Source organism: Ursus americanus, chromosome 4 (genome assembly GCF_024610735.1).
Source record: "Ursus americanus isolate L20-20 chromosome 4, mUrsAme1.1.p, whole genome shotgun sequence".
Lineage (NCBI taxonomy): Eukaryota > Metazoa > Chordata > Mammalia > Carnivora > Ursidae > Ursus > Ursus americanus.
Window position 1 is genome coordinate 22,992,851 of NC_142130.1, and position 13,154 is coordinate 23,006,004.

General features: G+C 41.9%; 1 protein-coding gene across 4 annotated transcripts in view; it reads right to left on the minus strand.

The window, feature by feature from the left end:
- DGKG (diacylglycerol kinase gamma) overlaps positions 1 to 13,154 on the minus strand; it is a 203,539-nt gene that overhangs the window by 150,925 nt on the left and 39,460 nt on the right. For all 4 annotated transcript variants that reach the window (XM_087861478.1, XM_087861477.1, XM_087861476.1 and 1 more), the window contains exon 3: positions 5,164 to 5,240. In XM_087861478.1, coding sequence (XP_087717604.1) covers positions 5,164 to 5,240 — 77 coding nt within the window. The remainder of the gene's footprint in view (positions 1 to 5,163; positions 5,241 to 13,154) is intronic.

Here is a 13,154-nt window from a genome sequence, read left to right on the forward strand (position 1 = left end):
GTCCTCCCATCTTATCCATCCTTGCCAGATTGATCTTCCCAAAGCACAATTCTGAACAGATTGCTTCCCTACTCAAAAACTTTCCATGCCTCCTAATAGCCCACGGGAGAGGTGAGATCAGTTTTAAAATCATATGCCCCTCTATAACATTTTTGAGCATGCATTCCCATTTACCTTTACTTAGAAATTATATACATGTACCACTGGGCCCCTCTATTATACACTACAAAACATACACAAGAGAAGAAATTAGAAAATAGAAGAAAGATGAGATAAAAATCAATGTGAATAGAAGGTCTAATTTGCAGTGTTCCCACACTCTAGTGGATCATCCTGTGTACTCCTTGAGTCCTCTGGGATTCACAGCCCTCCCATAACCCCATTCCAACCTAGATTTTTAGCTACTTCAAGCTCAGAGATCATTCTAGTCTTTTCTCCTATTATTCCCCATGTGTACCTCTACCCTCTGTCCACACTGATCTCCATGTTCTTTCCTGGTCAAGGCTCCATGCATATCTCATAAACTGCTTCCTTCTCTACCTGTTAAAATTCTAGCTATCCTTTAAGGTCCAGCCCAGATGTCGCCTCCTCCAGGAAGCCTGGTATGATCTCCTGTACCTGAATTTCTGTACTTTTTCACATTGGTTCATGTCCTGTGACACTTTTATCAGCTGCCCTCTGATTAATACATAGCTGTTTATGGGGCGCCTAGGTGGCACAGCGGTTAAGCGTCTGCCTTCGGCTCAGGGCGTGATCCCGGCGTTATGGGATCGAGCCCCACATCAGGCTCCTCCGCTGGGAGCTTGCTTCTTCCTCTCCCACTCCCCCTGCTTGTGTTCCCTCTCTCGCTGTCTGTCTCTATCTCTGTCAAATAAATAAATAGAATCTTTAAAAAAAATACATAGTTGTTTATGATAAATATATCCTTAGTTCCTCAACTAGATCTAGAGTTCTGGGAAGGTAGTGAAATATCCTATTTCATCTAAGTATCCCCCACACCACCTGTGACAGTTTCCTGATAGGTATTTTAATGGATGTGGGGTTTCTTGTTGTACATTTGGCTGTCTTCAATAATTGTAGGATCTATTCAGTCAATATATGTGCATTGAGCCTCCCAGGTACAAGAAACACCTTGGGGAACACACCTGTGACATACATGCAGGTCTATACCTTCAAGAGACTCAGGTATTGAAATAATTCCAATACAGGATCAACAGTGGTGAGTATAGGAAAAGTACTGACAAACTATTATGAGAACTTAGAAAACAATGATTGAACACATGTCCAACCATTCATGACCCTATTCAGGGGAACAAGATGGCATAGAATAAGCCCAGAAACAAAGGTCATTCACATCAGAAGAGCCCAGACCCCCTCATGTCACTGAGGCTCTGAAAGTTCAGTGACTTGCCCCAGCCACCTAACAGCAGGGTTAAACCAGAAGTCTGATCTTCTGACTCCCAGGCCAGTGCTCCTGCTCCCGTGTCTGTTCCAGGTCCCAGTACTAACATACAGCTCCCTGTCACTCTCTCCAAGAACCTCAAGTACAGTATGCAAAAAAAAAAAAAAAAAAAAAGTGACTGTGTGCCACTCTCAGAGCTGTATTTGAGTTAGGAGAGAGTAAGATCTTCATGAGCACAAACCAGGCTCAGAGTAGCTGCTACTGAATGTGCGATGGGTAGAAAGGGGTTTACTATGCCCAAATCAGATAAACAAACACTATGAGGCATGTTGGCAACTCTCTGAGCTCTGAAACAACATGCTAGGCACTGTCATGGCGCAGGCCCATTTTTTCCCAGAAACTGCCACTTTCGCAGGGGAACTAACTGGGCAATTGCTGTTTTTGCCATCTGCTTATAAAGTGCGAATTCTTGCACAGGTCAAGAAGGGAGAGAAACTAGATGGACGGCTTACTGGGTATCGGGCAGTTTCTATACATGATCTCATTTAAGTCTTAAAACATCAGTGTGAGGTGGGACTATTACTCCCATCTGGTGGATTAAACAAAATTCTGAAAACATGAATAACTTGCTCAGAGTCATAAAGCAAGTGGCAGAGCTGGGCCCTGTGCTTAGATATGTCTAAGATTGTAAGGCCACCAAGCCATCTTGCCCTTTTGCTCCACTGCGCTCTGGTTCACTTTCTGGCTGTTTTCTGCTGTACTCTGGTTCTCCAGAGAATCGCTCCGTTCTGATGGGCAGGGGCATGCTTGTCAGGGCCAGATGCAAACTTTTATTCCTGGCCTCGCTTTCCTAGCTACTTGCCCCTTCCCACAACTAACTCATTCTTCCTTGAGACATTTTAGCAGCAGTAAGCCATCAAGCTCAAGAGAAATTAAATTCTTTTTGTGTCCCCAACCCCGTGCGAGGACATTACACCTACTAGAAGCCAGCCACACTGTGAGAGACAATAAAATCAGAGTGACAGAGCTTCCCTGGGACACAGCAGTGCCAGGCGTACAAAGAGTGGGGGCCAGCCTGATGGAGGCGGGGGTGGCAGCAGGCTCCTAACAGCCAAGCTGCTCTCTGCTTCTGAAAGCTCGCGGCCTTCACACCCTCAGTGGCCCTGACCAAATTGTTTCCCTCCCACTCTTTAGCCTGAGGGCTGACGGGCTGATTAGCAGCCCCCACCCTTCTTTGTTCCTGTGTTTTTGGAGCTGGGGGTGGGAGGTGGGAGGGGCAGGGAGTTCTTTGCAGCTGCCATCTTCTCTGCATGGCTTCTCCTCAGGAATGTTCTTTGAAATGGTTCATTCTCCGTCTGGCTCCTGTACTGGCAGCCTTCCTCCTGCTTCATGCTCCTGAGGATCGGTGCATTTTATCCAAAGCCCCTGCTCAGGTAAACCTCAAGGACGTGTGCTTTGTTGGTTTGCTGCCAGTGCCCAGCAGCAGAGTTGACTCAACGGTCATTGAAAGGATGACAATACGAATAAATAAGTGACCAGCCTTGTCCTAAGTCTGTCCTGCTGATCAGTCAGTCACTTTTCTGCAATTGGCCCTCATAAAAGGACCCAGGAGCAGGGAAAAGGAAGTTGAGTTTAAAACATTCTGGGGAAAGAAGCCAGAAGGCGAATAATAATAGGTATCATTTTTTAAGTGTCCTATAAAGTGTTAGACATTTTGCAGAAATGATCTCATTCCATCCACTCATCTACAAAATCAATGATTTTGCTTGTTGTTCTCTTCCGGTCACAGATGAGGAAAGCAAGGCTCAGAGAGGTGAAATATTATTTCAGGCCACATTGCTGGTTGGCAATAAAGGTAGAAATCTAACCTAAGACCATGTAACTCCAGAGCCTGCCAATAGGAAGTAAGTTCTGGAGGTCAAGAACTGTGCTTCCTCACCTTTATGTCTTCTACAGTGCCCAGCACAGTGCCTGGATGTTCAAGAAACATGAAATGACTTGAATTGGAAAGTAGCGGAGGTCTTGCATTCATTTACTCATTCAACAAATATTTCTTGAATGCCCGCTATGAGCCAGATTACTCCTCTGGGCATTGGGGATACCGAAATGAACAAATACATAGCAGGACAAGTGGTGAGGAATACTAAGGAGGACAATACGGCAGAACAGAGGGTTGCATCAGGAAAGAGGCCTTAAGATTTTAAATACAGAAGGTGACATTCACTGAGAAGGTGATTTGAGCAAATGCTTGAAGGAGGTGAGGAAATAAACAATGTAGATACATGTGGGAGAAACAGTCCAGGAAGAGGCAAAAGCAAATGCAAAGTTACTGAGGTTAGAGCAACCTTGGCTTGTTTGACAGCATCAAGAAGGCTGGAAAGGAATGAGGAAGAGAGTAGCAAGAGATGAGGGTAGAGTAGAGGGAGGTACAGATGGGAATGACCTTGATTTTAACTCTGAGTAGGGGGTGGGGGAACCATGAGGGACTGTAAAGCAGAGCAGTGACATGATCTGACTTAAGTTTCAACAGATTGCTCAGGATGTGTTTGAAGAACAGACTTTAAAGGTCAAGAGCAGAAACAAGGAGCCCAGTTAGGTGACTATTACAATAATCCGGGCAAAATATGGTGGTGCCTCAGGGAAGGGTGGAAGCAGTGCCTGTGGTGGGATGTGACTAGATTTTAGATGTATTTTGAAGGTAGAGGTGACAGGGTCTGCTGATGAATTGGATGTGGGACTTGAAAGGAAAACTCAAGGATGACTCCATAGTTTTAGACTGAAGAACTTGAAGAACTGAGTTGTCATTTACTGAAATGGGGAAGAAAGCTGGGAAAACAGGCGTTACAGGAGAAGATCAATGAGCTCGGTTTAGCTCATGTTAAGTTTGAGATAGCAATTTGATTTTTCAGTGGAAATGTCAAGTTAGAAAGGAAAGGAAAACCAGGAGAGTGTAGCATCCTGAAATCCAAGTGAAGACAGTAGGGGAGGATCTGACCAACTGTGTCCAATGCTGTTGAGTACAACGCGTATTGAGTTTAGCTACATGGAGATCCTTGGCTGTCCTCACCAGTGGTTTTAGTGGAGGAGTGAGGGTTATGCTCTGATTGAAGGGCTTTCAAGAAAGTGGGAAGAAGAGAAATCAGAGGCAATGACTAAAGAGAAATCTTTTGCACAGTTTTGCTGTAAGGGACAGGAAAGAAATGAGGTAACTGGAAAATTAGAGTCAGGAGAACAATTTTAATATAGGACAAATAACAGTATGTTTATATGTTGATGAGAAAAACCTAACAAAGAGTGGAAAGCTGATGTGAAGAAGATATATATAGAGAGAGAGCAATGCCTGTCAGTAGACTAGAAGAAGATGGGAATGAGTGCACACATGGAGGGGCTGAACTTACTAGGAGCATGGAGAGTTCATTCCTAGTTACAGGAGAAAAGGTACAGAGGTGGGTGAGGATCTTGTGGAAGAACTCTTCTGATTGTTTCTATTTTCTCAGTGAAGTATAAAGTATGGTTGATAACTGAGAATGAGGACAGGAAAAGGGAAAGATTTGAAGAGAGAGAGGAAGGTATGATGCAGTCTTCTAGGACAGTGAGAGAATGATTAAACTTGGCAAACATAAATGGCTCATTTGAGACTTAGGAGAAAATATGTTGAGAAACAAGTTCTTTAAAATGAGCTAAACTTCTAAGAGTGGAACAAATTATGGAAAAGCTAGAACACAAGGCTTTTTAAAGGCTTGAAATGGAAACGTTCTTACCTCATGTGGGTCATATTGTTTGAGGCTCCCACCCTCATGAAACTCAGCCAAGACATCCTTTATCTTCTTGGAAGAATCTGGAGAGACATAATGCACATGTGAAATATTGGTGAACAGCTAACAGGAGCTGGGCCAAGTAAATTCTCCCAGTCTAACCTTGGTTATGATGGAGCAACCCCTCATTCCCAGGGCTAAGTGGAAAAATGTCACCCTTACCTGCCCTTCTGCCCTCTTATTTCTTTTTTTCAGTATAGTCTCTCTCTCTCTCTCCTGCCGTATGAACTATCTTTCTAAAACACAAATGTGATCCAATCATTTTCCTACTCAATATACTTTAATGGCTCTCAATTTTCCCAGGACAAAACTTACCTCCCTTAGCTTGGTATGTAAGTAAGTGGTAATTTGACCTAGCCCATTCCTTATCTCTTACTTTAACCTTCCACTCACTCCACTTTTCAGCCATACCAAATCGCATTTCCATAACTCCCTGAATACACTGTGTGTTCACTCATTCATTCTTTCATGGAGTCTCTTCTCTATATTGTAAACTTCACTCAATTCTTGGTACCTAGCTCAAATGCCAGGCCCTTTGTAAAGTCTTCCTTTATCAGTTAGAATTCCCTGTCCTGGATCCCACATGACTTGTACACAACTCTAACAGCACTTGTCATATAGTGTTGTAATTGCCTCTCTTACTCATCTCCTGCCTCAGTTCTACCTTGAGATCTGTAATTGGCTAGTGAGTCTTTGTATATCATATCACGGTCTGACACATAACTAGTGTTCAGAAAACCAATACACTAGGTGATTGCATAAAATCTGAGCAGAAATTTAAAATTTTTGTTGATTAAGTAAGATGAATGGGCATTAAGTGCAGTGATGCTCTGTCCTTGGTGCTGAAACAGAGACTCAGGATTCATGAAGCATGGTGACTTAGAAAATTCTCCTTTCCATTGGAAATAATTTGGAAACCACCAGAGAAAATAGTAGCTTCTTCTTCTTCTTTTGAGATTTATAAGGAAATTGGGAGTCTACAAAAGGGAGACAATAATTGTCATTATAAATATAGTCTGAGTGTATCCTGTGTAGTTACCAGAACTCTAGACATCAGAGAAAACCAGGGTCTCTGTGCTCTCCTTGTCTTGCAGTACTGTGGATAATTAAGAGCTTCCCAAGCTCCACTACTGCCATCATTTGAACATCTGAGCAAAGGGCAATGTTATTAAAAATTGACATAGTGTTCCTTGGTGTACATGCTCTTTGTAAAGAGGGCTACACTCTCTCATAGGCCTGTGTAAAGTAGATGTGCTCATGGGCTGAGCTGTTCTCCATGGCTCTGCTGACTTGGATTCAATCAAGCACAAGTTATAATCATTTCAGGACTGAGACATACTGAAATGCCACAGGAAAATGTTGATGTTGCCTAAAAATGGACATTTCTTCCTGAAATTCAAAACAGATGTTGAAAAACTAATAGCTCAGTGAGATCCAGGCAGCAGATGTCATCAATTTGGGCTGCTTCCATTCAATTCAGAAAACACTATGGAGGGTGAGATGCTGCAAGGTACTGTTGATGAACTCGCTGGGGAGATGATCTGAATAATTGTGGTAATGATGGCTACCTCTTATTGGGGGCCTTTACTGCATATTCTCATATACTCTCCCCTGCCAATCCATGCACATTTGGTTATATTTTCTTTAGTTTACAGATGAAGAAGTTGAAATTCAGAAAAATTAAGTGACTTGCCTAAGAGGGTTTTAATTCAGGTCTAGTTTGGACCTAAGTCCATATTACTTTCCCTTAAGCACTATTCACTGTTACTTCCCAAATACTTGCTAGCACAAGGGAAATTGTAATTAATGCAATAGTAATAACATAGAAGCTCTAGGAAGCACAGATCAGAGAAGTAGAATGAGCAAGAAAGAAGTAAACTTAGGATGACAGTAAGCTTGGGTGGGGACCAGGGATGTCCTATACAGGAGGTAACATTTGAGCTGAGGCGTAAAGAATGAGTGAGGTGTGAAAGGCAGACATAAAGTGGAAAGAGTATTCAAAGAAGGGACAGGGTGAACAAAGATGCAAAGATGGGCATCACAAGATCTAGGAAAGTCAGAACCAGAGAGCAGTTTGGGGCCAGATTTGCAGGAGTCTTGAGTACCAAGCTAAGGACATTGATTTGAAATTCTTAAAGGTTTCCTGAACAGTGGAGTACCATAATTGAGTCTCTGTTTTCTAAAGGCCACTCTGGCAACAGAATGGAAGAGAGCTTAAAATTAGGCGAGAGCTCAGTTAACATTATATATATTATATTCAAATCATTGTATGGGCAGCTCAATTACTCAGAAAAGACTGCATTTTAGAATCTATTTTAATGGGAGATTTTCAGGCTAGCCAGAGTGGCCAAATCTGGACTGCATTAAAAAGTACAAATTTGGAAGCATGGGTACCCTTGGTGTGGCTTCTGCAAGAGTAGTAAAGAGCCAGCATTTTGATTGAGAACCAGGGGAGTGATTTCATTTGAATTCATACTTTTGATATTATTGTCACATTTTGGAGATTCCACAGTTGATCCTAGCAGAAATCCTATTTTTGGTTCTAAGTGAGGATATATTTGCAAAATCCTGATTTATATTTAAATGTATGCTATAAATGCATGCTACACACACACATGCACATACATGTATATATACATACACAAGTATGTTCATCCTATGTTCACATTCAAATTAAACAGGCTTTAAAAAGAAAAACAGAGAAAGTATTTTAAAATCTCTGATTAACAGCCTAACTTAAATAGAAAAAAAAAAAACACAATCCAAGAGATTGCTGGTTCCTAGATTTCCATGGGGGTGTTCACCATGCATTTACTTCAATTTGTTTCATGGGCCTTAATGTGCTCATAGTCTCAACACCTGTCCCTTTAAAAAAAGGGAGAAAATCTAATTCTCAAATTTGAGATGCATTCCTTTCTCATGGGATGTCCTTTGATATTTTATTAGTTTTATTTTTGACAGGTTTCTAGGCTGGGTTTCTATTTGCCTGAGGAGTAAGGGGGACTGCTCCATTCTGTTTCATCTTACAACAGCTAAGAACAATGAGGGACCTCTTCAGAGCATTCCTTGATCTTACCCCATGGACCGTCTGTGGGCCCAACCACACAGCCTCAGTAGACAGCAGAAGCCTGTACGGTAGTGCCACCACCAGACTCGGAGGAGATCCAGTTCTATTCCTAAGTGTCTACAAGAGGGCCATGTCCACAGTTCTTTGCAAGAACTCCCATTTCGTTGAGTGCTTACCATATGCTAGACACTGACTAGTTATATGTTTTATTTAAATCTCCACAACTGTTCTCTAATATAATAATGGTCCCTATTTTATTTTATTTTACTTTTTTTTTAAAGATTTTATTTGAGAGAGAGAGAGAGAGAGCACAAGCAGGGGGAAAGGCAGAGAGAGAAGCAGACTCCCCAATGAGCGGGGAGCCTGAACTGGGGCTCGATCCCAGGACCTCAGGATCATGACCTGAGCTGAAGGCAGACGCTCAACCAACTGAGCCACCTAGGTGCCCCAATGGTCCTTATTTTGGAGAAGAAAAAACCGAGGCTTATGAAATTTAGATGATTCCTTCAAGGGCACACGGCTAGTGAGTGGGTGACTCTGATTTTTAGCATATCTAATAATGTGACACAGCTATTAGCTTCACTGGATACATGAACATGGGTAAATCAGAAGATAAGGCCTTTACTCTCTGATAGTGCCTGTCAAACCTGGCTATATGTCAGAACCACCTGAGGAGCCTATATACACTGAAACCCAGGCTTCACCCGAGACCAATGAAGTCAGCATCTCTTTGGAAACTCAGGAATTAAAATATTTTAAAGCTTCCTGGGGGTTCAAACGTACAGTCAAGGTTAAGAACTGCTGTTCTGTGAATGTAATTTTATTGTTAGAAATGAAGACTACCTTAGGAAGCAGCTAAACTTGTTGGATAATTATTGCAAAAGGAAAAAGAAATTTCTAACTCTGCTAAGTCCGAAATCACCATGCTTGGCAGACATTCTCCGTTGCTGAAGTGGACAACACTAAGGAACTTTATCCAATAGGTCAACTTATTCAGCTTTGTGGTGAGGCAGGGATACATCCTGCAGTAACTTGCACCGGCAGAACCATCAGCATGCAGTTTTACCCCAAACCAGGGGTCAAGAAGGCTCTTTTCCATGATCAAGGTCACTAATAGTAACAACTACCCTAAGGAGCTTCAATCCAAAATTGTCTCTTTATGTTTTAGGTGCCAAGAATTCTGGGACCTTAACCAAACACTCGTTCCTAGTGTTTGAGCACATTCAAAGCCTTTTTAAGGAGAAAATTTGGCCCAGCTCACAAGCACCTTCACTGCCACGCGTGTGTGGGAGAGGGACGCCCTCCAACTGAGCAAGCAGACAAATCAGGAGATTCAGTGTTTACAGTGGAACGTCAGCGGTGCTGATGAACCAGAACCCAAAGTTTATGGACCATCTTCTAGTTAAGAACACAGAGCATGTGAGCACTAGTCAGACCATTAAACTCTGAAATAACTCTAACTCAACATTTTCAAATGGGAACCTGAAAACCCATAGATGAGAGTGAAATTATAAGGTGCATAATAACTCTCTATGCCTCAAAGTCCCCCAAGAGCTTCTCAAATTGGGCATGTGCAGGGGCTGCCTGAGGGTCAGGTTTAAATGCAGATCTGATTCATCAGGGACTGCTGGGACAGCAGGACAGAGCCTGACATTCGGTGACGCCAATTATGCAGGTGCATGGACCTCACTTTTGATGAGAAGCCCTTAAGTAACATTCTTGTATATTTGTGGCTGACTAGTAAGGCTTGCCTGTCACAACCTAGATGAAACCAAGATGCTGAGGCTAGAGGAATATATTCCATAGACTGAGAAGACCATAAATGACTCAACTCTGGGAGGAAAAGACACAGAGAGGGAAAAAGAGAAAGTTGGCACATAAAAAGGAAAAAAAAATCCAAAAAACAAAAACCTAGATTTTCCTTCTTTAGATGATGGCTGGGAAGTACGAGTAAGTTTTCTAAGTATTTCAGGGAGTCAAGAACACAGTGAGGTGCACTAAAGTGAGAGTGGTGTTTCCTAAGGGTTCTAGAAAGATGGAGAATGATGTAGGGACAGAGATGCCAGATCCAGGAGCAGGGCATCAAAAGGCCCACCTTTTCAGCCAGGAGGAATCAGGCCCCAAAGCGGAGTGTGGAAAGCATGTGTAAGAAGCCCAGGTTCATAAGCACTCACACATTCTCCCAGCTACACTTCTTTTCCTGTGCACTGTTTCTTCCCAGTATAGAGCCCACTGCCTGGCATAAAATCAATGTTCAATAAAGATTCATGGAATAAAGGAGGACTAGAAAAGGGACTGGGGTTATTGTGCTTGTCCCATATGTCCTATATTTGCAGGGGCATAGGGAGAAAACCTCGACCAGTGGTTTCAACCTTGGCTGCATGGTGGAATTACCTGGAGAGCTTTAAACACTACTCGTGCCTGGATCCTACACCTATAGATTTTTCAAAAAAATTTTTATACTTTTTTTTATTACATTCAATCAGCCAGCATATAATACATCATTAGGGTTTTTTAAAATTTTTATTTTACTTTTAATTTTTTTATTATTATGTTCAACTAGCCAGCATATAGTACATCATTAGTTTTTGATGTAGTGTTCGACGATTCATTAGTTGCATATAACACCCAGTGCTCATCACCACACATGCCCTCCTTAATCCCATCGCTCGGTTACCCCATTCCCCCACTCCCTCCCTTCTGTAACCCTCAGTTTGGTTCCCGGAGTCCAGAGTCTCTCATGGTTTGTCTCCCTCTCTGATTTCTTCCCAGTTTTCCCTTCCTTCCCCTAATGTCCTTGGAGCTATTCCTTATGTTCCACATACGAGTGAAACCATATGATAGTTGTCTTTCTCTGCTTGACTTATTTCACTTAGCATAATCCCCTCCAGTTCCATCCATGTTGATGCAAATGGTGGGTATTCACCCTTTCTGATGGCTGAGTGATATTCCATTGTATATATGAACCACATCTTCTTTATCCATTCGTCTGTTGAAGGACATCTCAGCTCCTTCCACAGTTTGGCTATTGTGGACACTGCTGCTATGAGCATTGGGGCACATGACTAAACCTATAGATTATGATTAAATGATCGGGGGGGGGGAGCATGTGTGGTCAGGGCACTGAAAGGGTTCAAAGCCTCCCAAGTATTTCCAGTGTGCAGCCAAGGCTGAGGACCAGCAAGGTCTACCAAGCTAACTACTGAGGGGAACCAGTGTAAGGGATAACTCTGCTACAGTGCTACATATAGAATAAGAGAAAAAGACTTTACACTGAAAGCAGATGGCTTTGGGGCTCATATAAGAGAACCCTCTTTCAGATACTTAGATTTTCTGGTTGACCATAAATGCTCTGAATGACTGGTATGGTTTATTTGTATAAGTAAAATTGATAGCAAAACTTCCCACTTTTTCTTCAAATAATTTGGCCCCATCAGTCATAGCCCAAATGAAGGTGGAGGAATGGATCAGACAACATGTACGTTCTTATGACTAAAAGAGTGGTCCCTGACCCAGCAGCATCAACAACACTGGGAAGCTTGGAATGCAGCACCTTGGAACTATCCCAGACCTACTGAGTCAGAATCAGCATTTTAATAAGATCTCCAGGAGATTCATGTGCATATTCAATTCTGAGAACTACTGTTCCATAGAAGTCTATCCCTATCCATAGATCCTGTGACTCTTTGTGGGTAGAGTTCCAGTTATCAGAATATAAAGAAGGCCAGTTAGGCTGCAAGAGACGTGGGTGAGAAATAGCTGTGGTTTCCTTCCGAGATGGAAGCAATGAGACATGACCCTTTATGGACCCAGGACTCCAAGAACATTTGATTAACTCTCACTCCACTAGCCCATATAAATAAGAAGCTTTCAACGAAGCTTACTTAGAGCCTTACATTGTTCTATAAACCAGCCCTAAACATTTTCTCTGACTCCCATATTAACACTGACAGGTTTGAATTTTGAGCTGTAATTTACCTACATCTTAAAGTCAGAAACTTGGCATTGATCTGATTCTAATGAAATATATTTATGAATAGCACAGTTTACTGATTCATTCTCTTTAAATGTACTTTAAAATTTTTGCTCTATTATAGTTTAATTTATATATATTTTTCCCCCCACTCTATCATTGAAGGTTGAACTCTAATGGGTACTTTTTGTTTAATTTATTGGAACTGGATTGAAGCAAATTGAACTTGACCTGGGATTGAGAACTTTGGTTCTAATTCTTATTCTGCCACTGATCTTCTGTGTGACCTTGGGGAAGTCACTGAGCTCTTCTGGACTCAGTGTTCTCATTTGTAAAATGGGTAGGAGTTAGATTTAATGATGGCTTAAAATTTCTCCCAGGTGTAGAAGGTCTACAAAATCTAGCAGCCATGGGCTGATGTCGAAAATGTTTGGTTTAATTTCTTGAAGAATTAGAAGTTAAAATTGATGCTTTATCATTTTTTTCCTTTTTTCCCTTTCTGAAAAAGCTGATAGTTTTTGTCCTTGACAAATCTTGGAAAAATAATTGCCTCTCCCCAAATATCAGGGTTGGAAGGAGTATAAATAAGCCCATTATATTTCTATTTGAAGCTATTAGGGGAGGGTCAGTAGGAGGCCTCCCTGCAAGCTCATGCCCTCTGAGATTGAAAAGAAACCTGCTTCAACATAGAAACTATTGGAAGGGCTAATGATGGTCATTTAATCAACTGGACATCCAGGGAAAGGAAACTCAATTGCTTTTAAGTCAATTCTATTCTATCTTGGGCAGGTCTAACCATTAGGCATCAACAAGTTCCTTGCTTTAAGTCTTTCTTTGATGATTTCCTCCCATTAGTCCTAGTGCTACTTCTGGAAGCCATTCAAAATTAACTACAAA